The sequence below is a fragment of the Panthera tigris genome, chromosome A1, assembly GCF_018350195.1.
Source record: "Panthera tigris isolate Pti1 chromosome A1, P.tigris_Pti1_mat1.1, whole genome shotgun sequence".
NCBI classification, from domain to species: Eukaryota; Metazoa; Chordata; class Mammalia; order Carnivora; family Felidae; genus Panthera; species Panthera tigris.
In genome coordinates this window covers 144,152,294-144,175,050 of record NC_056660.1, presented here as the reverse complement: position 1 = coordinate 144,175,050, position 22,757 = coordinate 144,152,294, and the positions used below count along the sequence as shown (strand labels likewise).

Here is a 22,757-nt window from a genome sequence, read left to right as displayed (position 1 = left end):
GAGATACTGTGTGCTCATGGGAGCTAATGGGGGAAGGGGAGAAAGGGAGAGAGAGAATCCCAAGCAGGCTTTGTGCTGTCAGCCCAATGTGGGGCTCAAACTCATGAAGCATGAGATCATGACCTGAGCCGAAATCAAGAGTCCCGACGCTTAACTGACTGAGCCACCCGGGAGCCCTACAAAGCTACTTTAGAAGAAATGAAGACTTCATCATTAAATTACTATGCTGAGAAGAGTCCATCCTTTTGTAAAGATGGTCTCTGTACCAAAATATATTTTAAATGCATTTTTGCTAAAGTAATAAAGTGGCCGAACCATGTGAACAAGGGCAAACTACAAAGAAAATTCAAGGTGGAAGGAGGCAGTACATGAAAAGATAGGACTGTATCATGGAGGCTCTCCTAGGTCAAGTTAAGAGGCTTAAACTTTATTCTCTCCTTAAAGAGAGCTGATACAGATTTGGGCACACTTGTTGCATGATTAGGCTGGCATTTAATATGGTCATTCTGTGTAGAGGAGAAGAGACTATATGCAGGGAGACTAGGCAAAGGATGAGGAGTGGCTACTCCAGGCAGTGGTAGTATAGAAAGGAGGAGAAAAGTCCAAAACTATACAAGGGGTAAAATCAGTAGAATAGGGTCACTGATGGGGAGATGGGTGAGGAAGAAGAAGTTCAGGAAAACTCTCAGGTTTCTGGTGTGAGCAACTAGCTAATTAATGGTAGTATCTTGAACTGAGGTCATGCATATGAGGGGCAGGAGAGGGGCAGTTTTTTTTTTTTTTTTAATTTTTTTTTCAACGTTTTTTATTTATTTTTGGCACAGAGAGAGACAGAGCATGAACGGGGGAGGGGCAGAGAGAGAGGGAGACACAGAATCGGAAACAGGCTCCAGGCTCTGAGCCATCAGCCCAGAGCCTGACGCGGGGCTCGAACTCACGGACCGCGAGATCGTGACCTGGCTGAAGTCGGACGCTTAGCCGACTGTGCCACCCAGGCGCCCCGAGAGGGGCAGTTTTGATGAGGTGGATGATGAGTTCAGTTTAGTCTCATGTGCTGTGGAACAACCAAAAGGACAAAACCATGCTGGGGAGATTTAGTTTGAGACACAGCAGCTTACAGATGGCAATTCAAATGAAGCCAGTACCTACAGTCACCCAGGGAGGGCTCATAGGGGCAAGAGGGTGGTGGGCCAAGAGTGGAACCTGCAGAACATGGCCATAAGAGATGATCAGAGGAGGAGGATGGATCTACAAAGAAGACCTAGAGGGACTAGTGGGAGGGATGCAGCGAGAACCAGAGAGACTAGCATCATAAGTCAAGGGAGTAGAGTTACATGAAGAAATGAGTGGTCAACTGTGTTCCAGGAAGTGAGAAATAAAAACTGTCCACTGAATTGGGAATAGAAAAGTCATTCTCACATGCTACAGCCATTCAAATGTAGAGGTAAAATGATTGCAATTGACTTCAGTTTCAGTGTGTTAGGAAGTTGGACAAGATCTCCTCTATGGGTCTGGTTCAGTTTAGAATTATAGATTTTGAAGGGGTGCCTGGGTGGCTCAGTTGATTGAGTGTCCAACTCTTGATTTCACCTCAGGTCATGATCCCAGAAGTGCCACATCAGGCTATGTGCTGAGCGTGGAGCCTGCTTAGGATCCATTCTCTCTCTCTTTCCCTCTCTCCCTCTCTCCCCCTGTCCCTCTGTCCCTCTCTTCATCTCTCTCTCTCTCTCTCCTCCTCTATCTTTCCTTTTCTCCCTCTTTCCCTCTCTACCTCTCTCCCTCAGCCCTCTCCCCAGCTTACACTATCTCTTCCTCTCTTTAAAGTAAAAAAATACTTCAGAATTATAGATTTTTAGAAGTCTGTTTCTATCATGTTTCCTCTAATCTGCTGTAAAAGTGGATGATTCTACATTCCTTTGTACAATACAACTTTTAACTTAATTTTGTCGATTTTATCTTTTTAGAAATTTTACAAGCTTTCATGCCACCGAAGCAACCATAGAACCTAAAAGCAATTTCTGTTAATGTCAGAGCCAGACCCCAGAACTTTAAGTTGCCCTTGAGTGCGTGTTTTGTCCACCTGCTGCCCAGTGTATCTGATAGGGTTTGTCTTGAACTGGACAATACCTTCTGAAGGAAGACAGCTAGATCATCTCTGTTATTGAACAGTGTTTTTAGAAAACCCAGGGTTCTAACATTGATAGTAATATCAGAACTAATTGGAATCTCTTTTAAGCTTTTGTGTGATTGAAATTCATATCATTGGAACAGTGAGAAATTTTAGTTAAAATCATATGCTTTCAGAAGAAAAGGGAAACAGATGAGATTAGATTACATAAAAGCAGGACTTCTTTGGAGTGTGTTCTTGTACCACTGAGTCACTGTTTGGAGGCTTGGTATATAGGAAAAGACTTCATATTTGGAGCATTAAATTATTTTTTTAGTGAGAAATCAAATCTTTATGAGCATTATCCTGTGTTAATTCATTCTGGTTGTGAGAAGGAAAACAACAGTTAAAATGACCTCAATTCAGGTCAAAGTTCCTGACCTGAAATTGTAGAATGAATGCAAAATTGTCCAAACAGAATGATGACACAATACTTAACGAACATCCAAAGTACAAGTATTGTAATTGACCTCTGGACAGGTATGGTCTTATTTGGAAGTCTGTAGAAAGGGTGAGGTTTGTTTACCATACTTGAGTACACAGACAGAACTGTGACCTAACTTGGTCTCTGAGCCTAGGAGAGCTATATTTCTCCAATGATTGGCAGTTACCTGTAAATAAGCATGCTTCTACGCTGAGGTCACCTGTACTCAGTATATTTTTGCATCCATGTCGTAGGTCACCTGTATTCAGTATATTTCTGCATACATGCTTATGCATACATGACCTGCCCTAGTACCCACCTCTTTGTATCCCAGTGTATGCCATGTATGTCTTTATAAGAATCAAGTAGCTTTGTCTTTAAAGTTATCGCTCAGAAAAGAAGGAATTGCCTTACATTTGTGTCTTTACAATGTTTTCCATAATATATTGCCTACTCAATTTTTTATTTTATCATTATTTTAAATTATTTAAAAATAGGTAGCACACATGCACAGGGTGAAAGTTCAAAAGGTATGAGGGCATTCAGTTAAAAGATAAGACTTCCAGAGCGCTTTGGTGGCTCAGTTGGTTGAGTGTCCAATTTTGATTTTGGCTCAGGTCATGATCTCATGGTCATGGGATTGAGCCCTGCATTAGACTCTGCACTGATGATGTGGAGCCTGCTTGGGATTTTCTGTCTCCCTCTCTCTCTGTTCCTCCCCAATGCACACACATGTGCATGCTCTCTCTCAAAATAAATATTTTTTTTAAAAAAAGCTATGACTTCCTGCCATCAGTATCTCCCAGTTAACCAGTTCCTATCTTGAAAGACAACCAATATTACACACACACACACACACACACACACACACTTAGAGCACAATATTCAAATAGCTATGCACTTTTCTTTTTTTTTTTTTTCATTTAACAGTGCATTTTAGAGGTAGTTTATATTTATTTTCAACAAAAAAGCAAGAGATATTAACCTAAAAAAATCAGTACAGTTTTAGGTATTAATAGGACATCATCTGACAATGTCAGTAATGGCAAAAAAAGAGAGAAAAAAGAAGTTGAAAGATTCAAGATTTCATGTGTGTTTAAATATCACTTTAGGAAGCAGTCCAATTCTGATTACAGCAATATGGTGGATTTGGTGTCTAGAACAAGCTAAAATTTCTGGATAAAATATTTACAAACATCTTTGCAAACACATCTCAGCAGGAAGAAGAATAAGAGAAAATCTTGAAGTCCGGCCATAATTGGAAAACACAAATTTGCTTGGGACTCTGTAGATACTAGAAGACCTAGAACTTGTGTTTTAATGGGCCTGCATAGGCTCAGGAAACAAAGCCAGTGGCCCATGATAGGTGGAAGGTTGAATCAGGGAACCTTAAATGGACCTGCAAACCTAAAAAAATGATACTTTCAGTGAGTCAGTTGAAAAAAATCCTAATCCTCAATGAGCTTTGGTAGGGGTGCTTTCCTATCTCATTGAGACCTTAACCCTAGGTAAAACGGGTGGGGTTGGGGATGGGGGGACCTGTTTTCCTTTGAGAATTCAATCACAGGTACATTCTTAGGTAGATTTGGTATCAGAATCCACATCACTTGTTTGTACTGAAACAGACCAAGAGAAATTTATTATGAAGTGGCACTGTGTTACAGTACCCCCAGGTGACTGGCAGCCACAAATGCAAACCTCTGGAGACATAACTTTAAGCCCCACTCTAAAGAATTCCCACAGATACAGATCCAAGGCATATGAACTCCTAGTCAAAAATCCTGAAAAATAAAAATAAATAAGTCACCAAAATCTAGAGGAATCACCTTCTGAAGGTGCTTTGGGGAGGTGGGCCCCCTTTGAGGAAGCCTACAAAGACTACAATTACTGCATTTATCACATAAAGAATGTTGAAGTAAAAACGTTAATATATTTTAAAGAAATAGAATCAAAAGTATTATTCAGGAATTAAAAAAATTACCTAGAAGGTTTGACAAAGAGAGAATTTCTATACAAAAATATATATAATAATTTAAATTTAAAACTCAACGAATGAATTAAACAGCAGATAAGACAGTAACTGGAAGATAGATCTGAAGGAGTTACCTAGAATGCAGATGGATGGGCAAAGAATTGGGAAATATATGAAAGATTTGGAGACATAGAGAAAGGAGTAAGAAGTCTAATATGTATCTAATCAGAGTTCCAGAAAGAAAGGATAGAAGAATGGGAGAAAAATAGCATTTGAAGCAAATGACATAGACATTTTATTCAGAGGTAACAAGAAAGTTTGGTATCCATATGAAAAGATGATGGACCACATTAATCAGGGAAATCCAAATTATAACCAATATAAGATATTTCACACCCACAAAACTGGAAAAATTTGAAGAGTCTACAGTATTGTTTAAGTGAAAATGCAAAGCAGTAGGAACTCTAGTAAACAACATACAAAAGTGTACATTGGTACACTTTGTTACCTAGAAAATTCTGTTGAAAGCAAGGACTATGTGGAATAAATCAGCAAAATTAAGTTCATTCATTCATTCATTCATTCAATAAATATTTACTGAGTGCTCATATTAAGGAATTATATTAGAATTTAAAAAGAAAATCAGTTCTTGTCCAAAGGAGCTTCGGATCTAGTGGGTCAAAGATCACACAAAGAAAAATAAAAGTATAATTATAAAAGAAAGATGCATGTGTGAGCTCATAAATGGGAATTAGCTGTTAGATCTGGAAGGCTTTCCTGAGGAAGTGTTGACTGAGATGAGCCAACATAGTGTTGAGGTAGAAAAGTTTTACTTTATAAGCTTCTTCTAGCTGGTCTGGGAATTAAATTGTCATGAGACAGATTAACAGGAGAAAATCAAACAAAAGTTTAATTACAGGATACTGCCTATATACATGGGAGAGATCCAGAAAAAAATGAGTAACTCATTGAAATGGCAAAGTCAAAGACAAAAGATGATATTGGGGGTGGTGGGTCAGTTATGGGAGGTTACCGAGGAAAGCACAGTAAACAAGGATAAGGTTATTTTGTAGATTTAAATCATTGTCTTCTCTGGTAAGTTTCTAGATTTACAGTCATCCCCCTCTTTCTGGTACAGCAAGGGAAATATGCTTACAAATAGAGATTTTTCTTATACACATAAATGTCACTTACCAAAGGGTAATTTCTACTGGGTTTTCAGAGCTTCTCTATGGTTTCTTAAAAATAATAAGCCTAAAAGAAGCAACATGCCAAAGAGGCATATCTTGAGGTGGCAAAATTTGCTCCCCTATAAAAATAGGGGATAAGAGATAAGTGGAAGAATGTGATAGTGCTGCTGATAGAGCAAACAGTATGTGCAAATTCCCTGATGTTGAAGACAGTACTTAGTTACAGGACTGAAAAAAGGCCCTCATAGCTAGAACAAAGAGAGAGAGTGAAAGAGAATATGATGGGAGGAGAGTGGTAGTAGTCGCAATCAGACTCGCTGGGACTGGAGAAGTAGACAGACCAGACAAGGAAGGAAGGACTTCCCTAGCCAAGGGAAGGATTTGGGCTTTTATTTATTTTTCATTTAGTTTTAACGTTTTAATTATTTTTGAGACAGAGACAGAGTGTGAGTGGGGGAGGAACTGAGAGAGGAGACACAGAATCTAAATCAGGTTCTAAGCTCTGAGTTGTCAGCACAGAGCCCAATGTGGGGCCTGAACTCAGAGCCTTTGAGATCATGACCTGAGCTGAAGCCAGCCACTTAACCAACTGAGCCACCCAAGCGCCCCTGGGCTTTTGTACTAGGGTGTTTTTGGAAGTTTCTGACATGTTTTCAAGTAGGAGACTGAAATGATCAGTGAAATGAAGGGGAAAAAAATTAAAAGACCATCAATTAATTATAAATCTAAAAAGTTCATGAGGAAATGCAGTTCAGGTCTTTGTAGCCACACTTCTCTGCTCACTTATGTGTGACTGTGCCAAGAATGGCCCCATTCCCAGTTCCCAACAGCTGCCTAATCTATGCTCTTGGGCTGCAAGCTCAGCTCTGCCTCTGACAGGACAACCGGGATGGTCCCCCTGATTTGTAAATCCTCCCTCTACTTCCTCAACAAAGGCACACAAGATTTAGGCCTAGCTGATGATTCACTAGATGATGCAAGACGCATAATTGAATACATTTTACTGCTTTGCAGCCAGAGTAAATGATTTCTCCATTGTTGAGAGTAAAAACCAATTTGTCAGTAAATGAACAGATATGATTCGAAGGAAGCAGAAGGACACTGAGAAGTACAACTCATTGTGCCATTTCTGTTGGTGACTGCATTCATTGCAAAACAGTAACTATGGAGGCCACATTCCCATTCTGAAGTTTATACTAGAGCAAACTATTCCAGATTTTCTGTATCTTTGGCCCTTTATAGCTCAAAGTCCTTTCATTTTAACAACTTTATTGAGGTATAATTGATGCACCATAAATAATATTATGCATACATAATGCAGTTATAAATAACATAATAATTATTATAATTATAAATAATAACTGGTATACCCTAAATTCATGTGCTCATATTTGAAGTATACAGTTTGTTTTGAGACGTGTACACCCAGAAAACCATCACCACAATCAAGATAGTAACATACCATCAACCCCCAAATTTCTTTCTGACTTTCCCGACAATGATCTGCCCCTTCTCCACTCCAAACAACTCAAGTTTAAATTTAATCATTATTTTAATCAAAATTCCAATGAACTTGTATGATAGATTAGAATACAATCTCTAAAAGGGCCTTTCTAATCAGCTATCCAATTCCCTGGAATTCATGAAGGTCACTCTTTAGAATCAAACCTGTTTATTTCCTCAGGAGATTTAAGTCTTCAGGAATAATTTAATTTTTCTAAAAATCCCACTAGTTAAGGGTACAGCTAGGAAGGAAAAATAGTAGTCCCAGTTTGTGCAGTTAATTCCACCAATATTAATGTCTGTATCCCTCCTTCAGATCCCATTTGTGATGAAGAGGAAGGAATGGTTTCTACAGGTGGCACCGCTGTTCAGAGCATTGAACTTGTCCTCCCACCCCATGCAAACCATCATGGAAATACATTTGGTGGCCAAATTATGGCTTGGATGGAGAGTCTGGCTACTATTTCTGCAAGGTTCTTGGTTTTGACTTTTGGTGTGTGATGTTGTGTCCAGTGGGGAGAGATCAGAAAGGGTCTGAGTCCTGGTTATTGAGCTAGGAGAGAAGGAGAGGAGAGTGTTGCCATTTATTAAAATTAGAAAATAAGTCATTTATCTGTTTACCTTAGGATTAATCTGTCCTTTTTTTTCATTTTTTAAGTTTATTTATTTTGAGAGAGAGAGAGAGACAGCATGAGCAAAGAATGGGCAGAGAGAGGGAGGGAGAGAGAGAGAGAGAATGAAAGAGAGGGAATCCCAAGCGGGCTCTGCATGTGGAGCTGGGTGTGGGGCTCCAACTCAACAAACCATGAGATTATGACCTGAGCTGAAACCAAGAGTCGGACACTTAACCTGCTGAGCCAATCAGGAGCCCCTAATCTGCCCTTTTGTTTAAAGGTGAATGCTTATGTTCTTGGCTCAAAAATAAAAATGAAATGACAGTTCTAGTACTTTATTCTGAATTGTAAATGTTGATCTTGTAACGCTGCAGCTTCTTGTAATGATAGTTATGACATGGTGGATGCAGAATAGAAATGGAAGACGACCTTTACACTTAAAAATACTCAAATTGCAAACTTTTTTAAAGACACTTTACAATTTGGTTTGACCTTTGAAGGTGCTGGTTAGAATCATTATGGCCAAAGGATTAACTGAAAAATAAGATAACAAAGAGAGGAACTTGAAAGAATACTTTTAAGTACTCCTCAGTTTCAAAAAAAGGTATTTTATTATTAATGGACCCATGTAGGCAGTTGAGCAGTTTTAAGGAACACTGTATATTCGGAAAATGCATTTGAACAGGAATTGCCCTACTGACAATCTTGTAACCATGGAACATTGTTAAGATTTTATTTTCCCAAAATGAAAAGAATTTTATGATGAGTATGTCTATAATTGTGACCATAGTTAGAAACCTGTAATAATCCTTCCTATAAATTATATGCAAATAAGAGAGCTTGTTTTTAAAATGAGATTGTCGTTCTCAATGGCAATAAAGAATTTGAACCTGTTCTTTTGTAAGGCTTACAATATAATTAACTGTGGCAGAATCTGTTCACATAGTGTTGGCACAATTCCTTTGAGTAATTGAATGACTACCGTGGGGATCTAAAATGTAGAAAATTACCAAAGTAACTTTCTGAGATTAAATACACTTTACAAAATTTCAAAATTTCACACACACATACAAAATTGTAAAATGTGTACCTTGTAGCCTTTCAGGCTTTGTGTAGCAATCTAGGTAATTTTCCAATAGGGAAAAATATGAGTCTTTTGATATGTGAGTGAATTCAGTTGAAGCTAAGAAACTAGTGTGAATAGCACTAGCTGGTAGTTCCTTCACTGTGCTCCCCTCCAACCTGAGAGTTACAACTTCCTGTGATTGTGGCCATGAGCTGTCAGGATGAATAGAACCCTCAAATGAGGACAGAAGACCTTGGTTTGTTTTTCAGAGGGACTGAGATAGGGAACAAAACAAGAGCATGACTGTCACCACAAGAGCAGAAGCACCAAGCATCTCAGTAAAGACCCTCCAGCTTGGGGACATAGTATTTCCCAAAATGTTTGCAGGGATTGTACAGATCCACTCTCAACTTATGTAATCTAGTTACTTATTTCATTCTTACAAGAGTTAAAAGATGTTTATTTAGAAAACACACTGAGGGGCTCCTGGGTAGCTCAGTCAGTTAAGCGTCCAACTTCGACTCAGGTCGTGAACTCACAGCTTGTGAGTTCAAGCTCCGAGTCGGGCTCTGTGCTGACAGCTCAGAGCCTGGAGCCTACTTCAGATTCTCTCTCTCCGTCTCTCTCTGTTCCTCTTCTGCTCTCTCTCTCTCTCAAAATATAAACAAACAATTAAAAAACATTAAAGAAAAAAGTAATATTTGTCACATTTGTTACGCAAATTAGCAGTTCATGAAAATACTTTGAAGAGTGACCTCTTTCTCCTCTCTCTCTTCCCTTTGTTTCATCAGCCGCCTCTGTAGGGCACACCCCCTCCTAAAGTCCGTGGACATGTTTAAGTTTCGGGGACCATCTGCTGTTGGAGATCGTCTTGTTTTCAATGCCATTGTCAACAATACATTTCAGACCTGGTAAAGCATTTTTAGTGCTCTTAGGCTGCTGTGGACAAATTCAAACTTGCAAATGAATAAATTTTCTTATTTCAGTGTAGAGGTAAGTATAGGGACTACTTTAAAATAACCAAGTTCCTTCTAATTTTTTTTTTAACTTCACTCATCTTCAACATCTATAGACAACTCATTTTAACTCTGTTTTCTTCTTGGAGCCTCTTTGCACTTAGTAAATTGTGATGGGTTGGTTTTTGTCTCATAATAAGGGTGACTTCCAGTTAACCCAGTACCATCTTGGTGTGTACCTGTCATAATTATTACTCTTTTTTTCACTCTCAGAAGAGTCCCAGTGACTTTATGGTCAGCTGACTCCTAATGAACCTGTTATTAGTCACCATGAAGCCCAAACCACTTCCCAGTTATTTTTATTATTCTTGATATACAATGAAAAGATTTAATTGCCTTAAATCTTTTAAAATGTGAAAAAGAGTATCTATGTTTCCTATCCAATTTTAGTGTTTGATGCTTTTTAATATGGAACTTGACTTTGAGAAAAGTTGACTTTGGCACTATTAACTCCCCCATTCCCCATTATCAAAATATGTTCATGAAGGTATAGAAAGTCCTTCCTGACTGGCCTTTTCCCCACTTGGTGGGAAAGTGAAGTGGGAGTTCTCCCAGGGGCTTCTGCATCAGATTCATCACTCTGATGAAATGGATTTTAACAGTTGCATACATTTGCGATGACAAAAAGAAAAGCCCAGAGCCCTCATTCTTTTCCTCCCTCAGAAGCGGTGGTGGCTGCGTGGGCAGAGGAGGCCTGGCAGGCTCTGGTTCTCTGCCCACAGCTCTGTGTCGCCCTCTGCAGTGTTGAAGTGGGAGTGCGCGTGGAAGCCTTTGACTGTCAGGAGTGGTCTAAGGGCCAAGGCCGTCACATCAACAGTGCTTTTCTCATTTATAATGCTGTCAATGATAAGGAAGAAATGGTCACATTTCCCAGAATCAAACCCATATCAAAGGTCAGTTATTAGCACGTGAGTTCATTAATCAGACCACTTATTCTGGGGGAAGTGGTGGGTTACAGAGCTCTACCCAGAATCTCCCCACACCAGCAACAACTTCCAAGGCTATTCCTCTTTAGATTTTTTTTCTTTTTTACATTACGAAGTAAAATGGACTTGTTCTCCCCCTGCCCACCCCCGATCACTCTCATCATTTGTTAGAATGATAGAGGCCCTGGAGACCTCACTTCTGTTCCGCTGTGTGCTGCTGTGGGAAGAACATCATCTTCCGTGTCCTATTTCTGACTCTCTTCTCCCACTTCTTTACTCCAGCTCTCCATGGTTCTCTACATGCAATGGAACTGTATCTTCTCCCTATCTGAGAGGGGCCTTGCTGCCCACCCTCACCTTTTCTAAAAACTGTATAGTGAGATAGATGTATAATTCTGATAACAGAAATGATAACAGTCACCACTTTAAAAAAGGGAAAAAGGGGCGCCTGGGTGGCTCAGTCGGTTGAGCGTCCGACTTCGGCTCAGGTCATGATCTCACAGTCTGTGGGTTCAAGCCCCGCGTCAGGCTCTGTGCTGACAGCTCAGAGCCTGGAGCCTGCTTCCAGTCCTGTGTCTCCCTCTCTCTCTGCCCCTCCCCCAGTCTCACTTTGTCTCACTCTGTCTCTCAAAAATAAATAAATATAAAAAAATTTAAAAAAAAAGAATTTAAAAAAGGGAAAAAAAACGGGCTGCAAAGGTTGTCTTTATCCATGCACTTGCCCTTTGTGGGTGTTGAGTATAGTTCACACAGAGACACCATGTATGTTCCAACTAGCCCCTTCAACTGAATTCAGAGAGAGACACTTAAGGATTGTACCATTAAATTAGAAATGTATTGATTTTAATTTGTTTTTTATTAAAGGATGATTTTAGACGGTATCGTGGAGCTATTGCACGCAAGAGAATTCGCCTAGGCAGGTAAGGGATGTGGGCATAAGGATTTGAGGCTACATTCTCTTATCTGACAAATTATACAGCAAAGGGCCCCTCTCTAGGTGTCTGTTCCCACATAATGTAACATGAGACGGTCTGATATTTTCTGACTGGAGGCTAACTGTGACAGATTTTTTTTTTTCTTGATTGTTCCACTAGTAAAAGTAGCTTTTAAAACTGCTGATTTCAGTTCAAGAAAGTGTCATGGTGACTGTTGTGTGCCAAATGCAGGGAAGAAAACTTTATTATTATAACATTATTATAACATGTTAAGTAACATTTTAATTTTTTTCCAGAAAATATGTTACTTCCCACAAAGAAGAAGTGCCAGTTTGTGTACAATGGGACATAAGCAACCAGGTAACAGTTTTATGATTTGGAGCTTTTCATGTAAAAAGGGAAAATGGTATCATTATAAACATGAAAGTTCCCATGTTTAACTGCTTCAGGTTGTGCCTATACAGGTTAGATGAAAAGGTAAATTATATCAACCAATCATCTCAAAATAAAACAAAACCAAACTATTAGTAAGTGGTTACCAACTAGTAGTTTCCGTGCCCTGTCTGAATTACATGTACAGTTTCCAAACTACAGACTCAGAATGATCTGCCATCAAATGCATTCAAGCAGCATGACACTGAGATACAGTGTCTCTCCATAATTTGTGCTGAAAAGACACGCCTTCCGGCTTGCATTTTTATAACACAACAACAAAGTATTAGTCGTTTTAAGGTTTTTGACCGTAAATTATAAAAGGAGATCCAAGTTTACTGATTACATGTTGATTATAAGTCATACTGAAAGGTTATGTTGTCTTTGCTCAGGACACCAATTAAAATGATACTAATTTGCTAAGCATGCAGGCCTCATTTTATTTTGTCTCAATTCTGAATTAAGTGTTTGAGACAAATTATGTTACCGACAGCTTGGTTCTGAGCTTAGCATTATCACTTTGGCTCTAACAGTTCCTGTTTTCTAAGCAGAAACTGTTTGATCACATATCTGTGGACTGAACTCTCAGCTTTTACGATATTTGTGTTTTAGGTATCCCTGAGTAATGCCAATGTGGAGGCTCTCAAAAATCTGGCAGCCAAGAGTGGCTGGGAGGTTACCAGTGCTGTGGAAAAGGTAGGAGGCATCCAGGTCTATGTACAACCTGCTGTCCATCACAAATGAAAGTTGTCATGCTGCTGGTGGTGGTTCTGCTTCTGCTGCTGTTTTTAAGAAGGTAAAAAGTCTTTCTGGGAAACTATTTCTAAGAGGCAGGTATCTTTCCAGGGCTGAATCTACTGCTCCATGCCGGTTGATTTGTGGTCCTCCAGGCTGCCCCACACATTCCTGCCTCTGAACTTAGTTGTCATATTCCACTTCTCTCTCTTTCTCCTCTCCATCTGCCTCAGTCCAACCTGGTCTTCAAGACCAGGACAAATGCTTTCTGCACAAAGCCAGTTCCTATCATCCTGACTGAAGGAACTTCCCTGGAGGAACCCCCTTAGCAATTACTTTTTCAAAATTAATTTGTCAATTAATTATGCCCTGTCTTGTGACAGTGCTTCCACTGCTTCGTTGAATTGATGTTGATGTCTTACATAGTAATTTAACTTTTTACACATGGCTTTTTTCCCTAACAAGATTATGAACTTTTGAAGAAAGAAGCCTTGTCTTGACTTCTTTGTGTCTCTCTTAGCACCTTTTATACTATTTTGCAGGTCATCAAATTTAAGTAAACATATATAATTTGGATTCTAATTTTATCTCATTTCAGAAGTGGTTAGGAGACCCTTTGAAAGCTGATGCCCACAACTAGACTAGACTGTAAGGTCTCTGTGGGCATTTAGCTCACCGCTGTAGATGGTCCCAGAACATAGCAGTGCCGGGCACTCAGGGGGGACTCAGTAATGCCAGTTCTTTGTGCTCACATTTCAGTGTGTACTGTTGTTCAGCATCAGTGAAGCAGCAGCACCTACAAGAGGGGTGGCCATATTCCTGGTTGTCCATCATAATTGGTGATTGTTCCATCATCATCTGATGTCTTGTCATAAATATTGATAATGCCTCAGTGCCCCAGTTTGGACAATAAATTATATGGTCACTTACCCTAAAATTGAAGGAAACTGAGATGCTACTTCACTGATTGTTTTCACCTTGACCTTTTGTCAGTGTTTTGTTCTGGTTTGTTGGCTTTTAGTGTGTTTTTATCTTTTCTTCTGAATCCTATCAGGGTCTCTCTTACCCTGTTTGGATGCAGTTAGGTTTCCATGTATACCAAATTCAGTGATGCAGAAACACAGGTTAAACGTAATAAAATGATCTTCTTCTCTTTATCCCACATAAAAGATGCTTCAAGGCTTTGTTTTTTTTTACTAACATGCAGTCTGTTTCTTGCATCATTGCTGGCATCTAAGCAGTGTTGGAAAGGGCAGACTTGTGTCTGGAATGAAGGAAGAGCGCACATTTTGTGAAATCATATAATATATAAAAATTTGAGTTCTTTGGGAGTTTGGGGCCAGAAATAAATCTAAAGTAATAAATGGTGTATTGGCTCATATCTAAGGAGAGCCACCAATAATTAATTCTTAATTTTTGTGTGGATACTTTAGAAGATATTATATAATTAAAGCAACATTCTTATGTCATTTCTGTTGAATTTGAAGCCCTCCAATTCTTTAGATTGTATTTATGATAAAAATTTGATTTTTTTTTCCTTTCTGACTTACCCTTCTCTTCTCTCCTACTTTTTAAAGTGTTTGTATCCTTTTAATTTTAAAATACAGCTCTCTGACTTTTTTCTGTCACCTTTTAGTTGAATAATTCTTCCAATTATGTGTTAGGAGTCCTATTTACTTCAGGGCTTAAAGTCTATACTTATTTTTGATACAAATGAGTTAAATGGAAAAAGTAAGATTTTTGATATTTGTAATTGGGCACTACTTATTCTTTAACTCATGTTTCATTTTTATGTATGATCGTGGAATTAATCATAGTATAGTAATACAAGGAGCAAAATGTGTACTCTCACCTGAAAGGAGCTTGTAGTTGCAGTCTATTTGGGTAACATCACACATACACATGGAACAGCTGAAGAGTAACTTTAAGGTGGTTTATAAACAAGTGAGGGATTATAATATTTAAATCATAAAGGTCAGCTCTTAGGCACTTCAACAAAGTAAAGCAAGACAGTTATTTACAGAGGACTTTGGAGAGGGGGTGATTCTTTTCTCCTTGAAGATAGTGTAAGTAGATTGCTGGAGGGTGAAGGGGGCTCTCTAGGCAATGAGGAGTTTGATTCCAGTCCTCGTGGTAGAAATCAGCATGGGTAGGAGACTGACCTGACAGGAGTAGCCTTTTATTTAGGGGGCAGCTGAGAGTGTACTGGAAAGGCTGTGATGAAAGCCAGAATGGCAAGGACTACATGGCAACCTTTATGCAGAACAAAGCCGAGTACAGGAAACAGACCAGAGGAGCTATTCTGACTGAATCTGGGGAGAGTCTGGGTCTCACAGCTCCCCCTGACCAGTTCTCCTCCCCTTCGCCCCTGGGGGTTCCCAGGGAAGGTCAGGTCACTTCCTCTCACCACGGAGGCCTCTGTAAAAACCAGTTTTGTTCTCCTTTCCACAATGTTGTCTCCATAGCATATTGGTCAACAGATAGTATAAAATTCTAAAATTATACTCTTTCCTCTTGTGCTGTTTGTATAAGATATCCAAATCCATTAAGCGGAATCTTATTAGAATGAAAAAGCAATATCATTATAAAATGTTAGCAATTTTGAGCTTATTTACTTTCAGCTTTGTTTCATAGAATAAAATTTGCCAGACGTCAAGTGATAAAATGTTTGAGTTGGTTCCAGATGGAATTTAACCTGTACTCTTCTGAGCATGAAAGAGAACATGTTTTCTTGAAGAGTTGGTCTTAGAGAATTTTTTCACTAAGCAGAAGTTGGCTTTTCTAAAATACTAGGGTTTAAAGAGATCAACATCAACAGCTGCCTTTACTCGTCTGCTCTGTCTACATCAGTGTCATGGGTTCCCACAGCACAGCAGTGAGCAGGACTTCCTGCTCCCTTCATCTTCTGGGAGAAGGATCAAAATATCATTCCCTCATCTGATAATGTACTCAGCACTGGATAAGCGTAGCAAGCTGTGTGAGGCAGTTTCATGGTGGCTATTCAGCTTGGTGTTTGCCTTGGCTCCAGGATAGAAAGCAGCAGTATGTGTCTGTGACCTGGGGAGCAGCTTCCTGAAAAAGTACTGTGATCATTTCCTAGGGCTCCTGTAACGGTACCGCAGAATGGGTGGCCTAAACAACAGAAATGTATTGTCTCGCAGTTATGGAAGCTGGAAGTTTGAGTTCAAGGTGCTGGCAGGATTAATTCCGTCTGAAGAAGTGAGAAAGAATCTGTTCCACGCCTCTCTTCTAGCTTCTGGTGGTTTGCTGGCAATCTTTGGTGTTCCTTGGCTTGTAAATGTGTCACCTGATTTCTGCCTTCATCTTCATATGGCGTTCTCCCAGTGTGCATGTCTGCATCCAAAATTCCCCTTCTTATAAGAACATCAGTCATTATTGGATTAGGGGCCATCCTACTGCAGTATAACCTCATCTTAACTAATTATATCTGCAATGACCCTGTTTCCAAATAAGGTCACATTCTAAAGTACTGGGAGAATTTTAACATATGAATTTGAGGAGACACAATTCAACCCTTGGCAAGTGCTTAGCCCAATATTGCATCCTTTTCCATACTGCTTCCATCAGTGTAGACTATGGCTGCCCCAAGGTCTGATTCTGACAGAAGGTGAGGAATTTACCCTGGCCACCTACCCTTGCCCCCTCTGAGACTATAGAACCCAGAAACCTGGCTTAGAGCCACATGGCCACCAAGTTTTGATAAGATGACTTCCTTCTGGATTTACACCAGGGAACCTCCTTTTACTTCTTCTGTATGGGGAGTGAAGTTAGGCATGGCCATTTTGGGGTGAGTCTCAGCCCCCCACTGGAACTGCATTCATGGCTTTCTGTTTCACGTGTCTATGGCCCAGGCCATGGCCTCCTCTGTGGGCTTGATTTAAAGATGGTCTTTGCACAAAGGTTAACTAACTGGAGAGTTAACATGTGTAAACAAATTGATACTCCCTTTCTTTCTAATCTGCTTTTAGTCTGTTTCTTACTTCTTCATTCTCTTGAAGATATTTATGTTTAAATAAAGGTTTTCTCCCTCACAGCCTGACTTGTCCATCTGCTTGATTCTTGCAGTGAAGTCTTAACCCTCTGTTTGTTTGTCTTCTCACAGCTTGTTGCCATGGGGATGATTATAAGATGGCACATTTCAACACCAACTTCAAAGCACCCTGAAAGAGATGGAGAAAATGGGAAGGATAGAAATGTGCTCTTAGCTGAGCACGTATCTCTGATTATTATCGAAAGTGCAATGGCAGGAGAGTTTGGAGTAATAGGGGATATGTATTGTTTTAAGTATGTGTCAAATGGCTCCCCAAGACAGGCCTCCTCTTATCTAAGGGATAACAACGTTAGACACCCAGGAATTGGCTCTCAGGAGGATGAGCCCTTGTGATTCACAATTGAAAGAATGCTTTGTGCTGAAGAAGCATGGTGCTTTCAACCCTTTGCGAGGTTGAGTTGGTTCTAGAAGTGGTGGCTTGCTTTCTGGGTCCCGTTGTCATGCCTGACAACCTGGGAAAGTGTCTAAGGTGTCTGGAGGGAGATGAAACACTGAGTTGCCTATCAGCCTGGTGATATTTTCTGTTGTTCTTTGAGTCAGGGAAATATCTCAAAGAGATAAAAAGAGAAATGCTTACATTCTTTATTTTTCTAGAGAAGACTGTGGCACAATAATTAACCTATGTCACATATTGTTTAGAGGGCACAGAGGATATCACCGTGGTCCAAGCTCCAGACATCCAAGTATTTGAAGGGAAATTGCCATCATTTGGCTTCATTGTTATTCAGGTGCCAAGATGCCTTAGCCAGCACAATCAGCCTGTGACTGTGTGTGGTTTTTAAAGTGAAAACATCCATTTTTATTTTGTAATTTATTTTCTCTTGTTATTATATTTTAGATAAAAATATATACCCTGGAAGAGCATGACCTTTTATCTGTTTGGGTTGAAAAGCATGTGGAAAGACCAGCACACTTGACTTACCATCTCCTGTCTGACTTTACCAAGAGACCTTTGTGGGACCCTCATTTCGTGTAAGAATACATTTAAAGTATTTTCTTAAGCAACTCTGACTTCATGTAAAAGATGACATCCATGTTGCAGTCCATCTCCATTGCCCAGTGTGTGACCCATTGCATATTAATTAAAGAGTATGTTTTAAAACTTGCCCTGCACAGAAAACTGCATCAAGTGCTACTGAGAGACGTAAAAACAAAAATTTTCTTAATACTTCGTTTAGCATTTATATTGAGTTAATGTGCTTTACCCACATCTGTTGTACTCCTCCCAAAAAACTCTTCAAGTTTGATATTATTCCCACTCAACGAGAGAGGTTCTGAGACTTGCCAAGATTGCACAGGCAGGAAAGCAACAGAACCCAAATTGGAACCCAGATCCATCAGGCTTTGAATTCCACACGCTTGCACACAGCTTCAGTGTACTTGAGAAAGTGATTACCTAATTGTCTTCCCACTTTCCACTCTGGATATTTAATTAGCGGTTCCTTCTTTTTCTGTGAAGCAGCACTCCCTGGTGAGAAGCTGAGACGAAGCTGTGTGAGTAACTGAAGTCAAAGGCATTCCTGCCAGCTTTTCCTGTCTGATCAGGGCCCACTGTCAGCCTCAGTCTCTTCCTTCTGTTACTTTCTGTCTCCTGCATCCCAATCCGGCCTCTTCCATTCTTACTCCTTTCCTGGATTGCAAGGCACCTGCACTGACTGGGTCTGATTACACTCAGGCCACACCCCCTCCTCCAAGAAGTTCCAGCTCCTGGGGCTACATATAGCACTCTAGGGCCTCACTGGACGTCTTGCTGAAAGGGAAGGACTGGTGAGATGGGCTTCCTATTTATTAAACGTTACCATTTACTTCCTAATCTTGATGAAGTAGAAGCTCATTTTTAAAATGACTAAACCTTGGGGGCACTGGGGTGGCTCAGTCAGCTAAGCATCTGACTTTGGCTCAGGTCATGATTTCAGGGTTCATGAGTTCGAGCCCCACATCAAGCTCTCTGCTCTCAGCACAGAGCCTGCTTCGGATCCTCTGTTCCCTTCTCTTTCTGCCCCTCCCCCACTTGTTGTCTGTCTGTCTGTCTGTCTGTCTCTCTCTCTCTCTCTCTCTCTCTCAAAAACAAAGAAGACATTTAAAAATAAAATAAAATGGCTAAACCTGGGACACCTGGATGGCTTAGTCGGTTAAATGTCCAGCTCTTGATCTTGGCTCAGGTCATGATCTCATGATTCTTGGGTTCAAGCCCCACATTGGGCTCTGCACTGACAGCATGGAACCTGCTTGGGATTCTCTCTCTCTCTTTCTCTCTCTCTGCTCCTCCCCTGCTTGCTCTCTCGCTCCCAAAAACAAACTTTAAAATAAAATAAAATGCCTAAACCTGATTATGATTAATACCATGTAAGAGGCAATATAATATCACTAAAGTGAAACACCTTTGGGGTCATGTGTTACATTTGCATAGATGCCAGAATAATACTTCATGGTTAATGCTATCATGATAAAACATTCTGAGAGAAGAGGAAATATTTCATGATTTTCTTGCATCAATATTTGTAGATATTCTGTAGGTACAAAGCTTTTATCAAGAACAATGCCTAAATTTTGGTGTTACTATTTCCTATGTCACCTGACATTCTAGCCAAACTGAACTTGAATGAAGGGAGGAATGAATGAATGAATGCTTACTTGTCTTGTGTACCTACTGTGATTCAGGCCAGGTGTTTTCATTTAATCCTCACAATAACCCCATAGGTATGGGGTTTTAATTTTACAAGTGAAAAAAACAAAGTGACTTACCTAACATAACATTGATATGAAGTGTGTGTATGGGATTCAAAGACAAAGATGTTTGGCTCTGAACTTAGTACTCTTTCAGTGTACCATATTCATTTACCTGAGTCCTTCCTTGACATCCAAACAATTCACTAGTCTTCAAATATTGTTACCTGATTCTAGAGAAAAATTATTTTGTGTTAAACAACCATAAATGCTGTTCTCTGAAGTGTTGAGGGCAGTGACTTTAGAATCACACACCTACCAGTCTCTCCATCACACGCATAATTATTCCTGCTGACCAAACAGCTTCCTAAAGACAGACTTTGAGAAATAATGCTGGCTTTGGCAGGATAGTTATGTAAGCAGAAGAGTGAATGTGGACCTCAGTAATGAAGTTTTACAAATAAACAAAAGAAGCGAATGCCTTATTCAAGCAGGTAGAAAAGTGTGGCCTTTCTTTCACTGTTGTATTTACATAGGTCCTGTGAAGTCATAAACTGGGTGAGTGAAGGTGATCAGATATATTATATCACTTGTCCTATAGTGAATGGTGACAAACCCAAAGACTTGGTAGTACTTGTATCACGAAGAAGGCCTCTCAAAGATGGGTGAGTATATGCAATTCAAGTGCTGTATTGTTTTATAGAAGAGGGTAAAATGAAAAAGTTGATAAGAAAAGAAGGCAGTATAGGCATTTCTGATCTTGAATGATGTGCATCTGAATTTTTTCTAGATGGACCTTTAGTTATCATTTAAAAACATCATCTATTAAATGCTGCCTGTGTGCAAAGCACCATGCAAGATTCCTAAAGCAGTTCCTTTCCTTTTGCTGTATGCACATATAAAATTGGTATTTAGCCAACCTTGGGAACCTTCCAGTATCAGTAAGAATGCAATGTGACTACCAAATAAAACATTAGGAATAGGTTTAGAATTTACAAAGGCTCAATTGTGCTAGACATGCAAAATGTCTGGCTGCTAGGTAGGGCTGTTGATCGGAGTGTTTGTCCATGACTTCTCTGTGGGCATTGGACTTTTCATGGCACAATGTCTGTGTTCTAAAGAGAAGTGTCCTACGAGTCAGTGTTCAAATAAATAAGAGGTAGAAGCTTCCAGGACAGTTAAAGTCTACACCTGGAACTGGCCAGCATGATTTCCCATGTGAAAGCTGGCCTGTAAGAATAATCGAACATGTGTGAATATTATTAATGCACATGGATGTTCAGTATAGTACCATTTATTATGGAAAAAGAAATGGACATAAACTGAGGGTCCATCTTATAAATTATGGTAGAGCCATATTGCAGAGTACCATGCCATCATTTTTTTTAAATGTTTATTTTTGAGAGACCAGAGCATGAGTGGGGGAGGGGGAGAGGGAGACAGAGGAGCCCAGGGGTAGAGAGGGAGACAGGGTATCCAAAACAGGCTGCAGGCTCTGAGCTGTCAGCACAGAGTGCAATGCAGGGCTGGAACTCTGGAAGGGCGAGTTCATGAACTGAGCCAAAGTCGCATGTTCAACCAATGGAGCCACCCAGGCATCCTGCCATCATTAAAAAAGATGAAGTAGCTATAGAGGTGCTGATACAGAAATACCTCCAAAGATTTATTGTTAGGTGAAAAATCAAACTATAGACCGATATTTATTAAATGATAATATTTATGCAAAAATCTATATTTGCATTTGCTTACATCAATGTTATATATTTATAAAAAGGTCCGGACGGCTACAGAGCAAAATATTAACAGTGTTCATCTCCAGGATGAGAATGGACTGTGGCTAGGGTGGACTGAGGAAGACTGTTTTCTAGTCTATAAGGTTCTCTGTTGTGTGAAGTTTCTTTAAATCAATGGGTTTTGTTTTGTTTTGTTTTTCAATTAAAAAAAGAGAAGAGCCTGAAATTACAACTCATTAGGGCATACATAATAAAGCATGCTTGGAAGTTGATTCCACTTTGTAGAGTTACGCAAAGTATTAAGTAATTCTTACACAGGCAGAAAACACCTGTGGCCCTTATTACCTTTCCTACACTTGAATGTAGTCTACTTGAATGTAGATCCCTCATCTAGAAGATCTGGGTCTCTATAGTTTCACTTTTACCTACGTAAATAAGGTTAATTAACTCTAGAAATTTATTTTCTAACAAATGTTTTAATCTCTCACAATAACTTAGAAAACGTCCTTTCATTTTTCAGTAGCACTTACACGGTAGCAGTGAAATCGGTTCTTCTGCCTTCAGTCCCCCCTTGTCCACACTACATCAGAAGTGAAATCATATGTGCTGGATTTCTCATCCGTGCTATTGACAGCAGCTCCTGTACCGTAAGTTTGATGGAACATCTGCACATGAATTTGCTACTGCAGATATAGAGAGAAGGCTTTTACCCACATTCCCTAATTAATTGAAATTCTGTCATGTGTCCACATCAGGGGAATCCTGAGGTCATCCTTGTAGATCATTCCAGAAAGTCCCCAGAAGATTAGGGTCATAGCCTTCCCTATACCAACAAGATTCAGATCCCTGCTGAAAGAAGCTCCAAGTCAATAAATAATTAAAATAATGTATTTTCTTTTTGAAACAGGTATCATACTTCAACCAGATTTCTGCTAGCATCTCTCCTTACTTTGCTGGAAATCTTGGTGGCTGGTCAAAATCCATAGAAGAGACAGCAGCCTCTTGTATAAAATTCATAGAGAATGCTACTGATGGTGGGTTGATAAACACATTTTAAATGGTAAACTGTCACTTACTTCCAGTTTTATTTACCACTTTCAATTCCGCATACCCTTAGCCCTGACACTTTGGCAAGCTTTGGGGCCACAAAGTAATTTAATATTGGCTTAAGCAAAATGCAGTTAGGAAGGGGTTAAAAAATAAAATTCATCTCAGGTCAAACACCAGTGATTTGGATAGCATTATTTAAAGAGCTTTAAAACTGTTTTACATTGTCTGTGGCTCTGCTTCCTTCCAGGGACACAG

At 39.6% G+C, this 22,757-nt stretch overlaps 1 protein-coding gene across 4 annotated transcripts in view; it reads left to right on the top strand.

Moving 5' to 3' along the window:
- ACOT12 (acyl-CoA thioesterase 12) overlaps window positions 1-22,675 on the top strand; it is a 48,829-nt gene extending 26,154 nt beyond the window's left edge. For 3 of the 4 annotated variants that reach the window (XM_042989320.1, XM_042989331.1, XM_042989337.1), the window contains 10 exons: window positions 7,573-7,729; window positions 9,728-9,847; window positions 10,695-10,845; window positions 11,743-11,798; window positions 12,110-12,173; window positions 12,858-12,941; window positions 17,891-18,024; window positions 20,256-20,384; window positions 21,973-22,099; window positions 22,360-22,675. In XM_042989320.1, the coding sequence (XP_042845254.1) occupies window positions 7,573-7,729; window positions 9,728-9,847; window positions 10,695-10,845; window positions 11,743-11,798; window positions 12,110-12,173; window positions 12,858-12,941; window positions 17,891-18,024; window positions 20,256-20,384; window positions 21,973-22,099; window positions 22,360-22,509 (1,172 nt within the window). In that variant the 3' untranslated portion in view covers window positions 22,510-22,675. The remainder of the gene's footprint in view (window positions 1-7,572; window positions 7,730-9,727; window positions 9,848-10,694; window positions 10,846-11,742; window positions 11,799-12,109; window positions 12,174-12,857; window positions 12,942-17,890; window positions 18,025-20,255; window positions 20,385-21,972; window positions 22,100-22,359) is intronic. The other variant, XM_042989340.1, reaches the window with a different exon arrangement.
- Window positions 22,676-22,757: the final 82 nt, after the last annotated feature.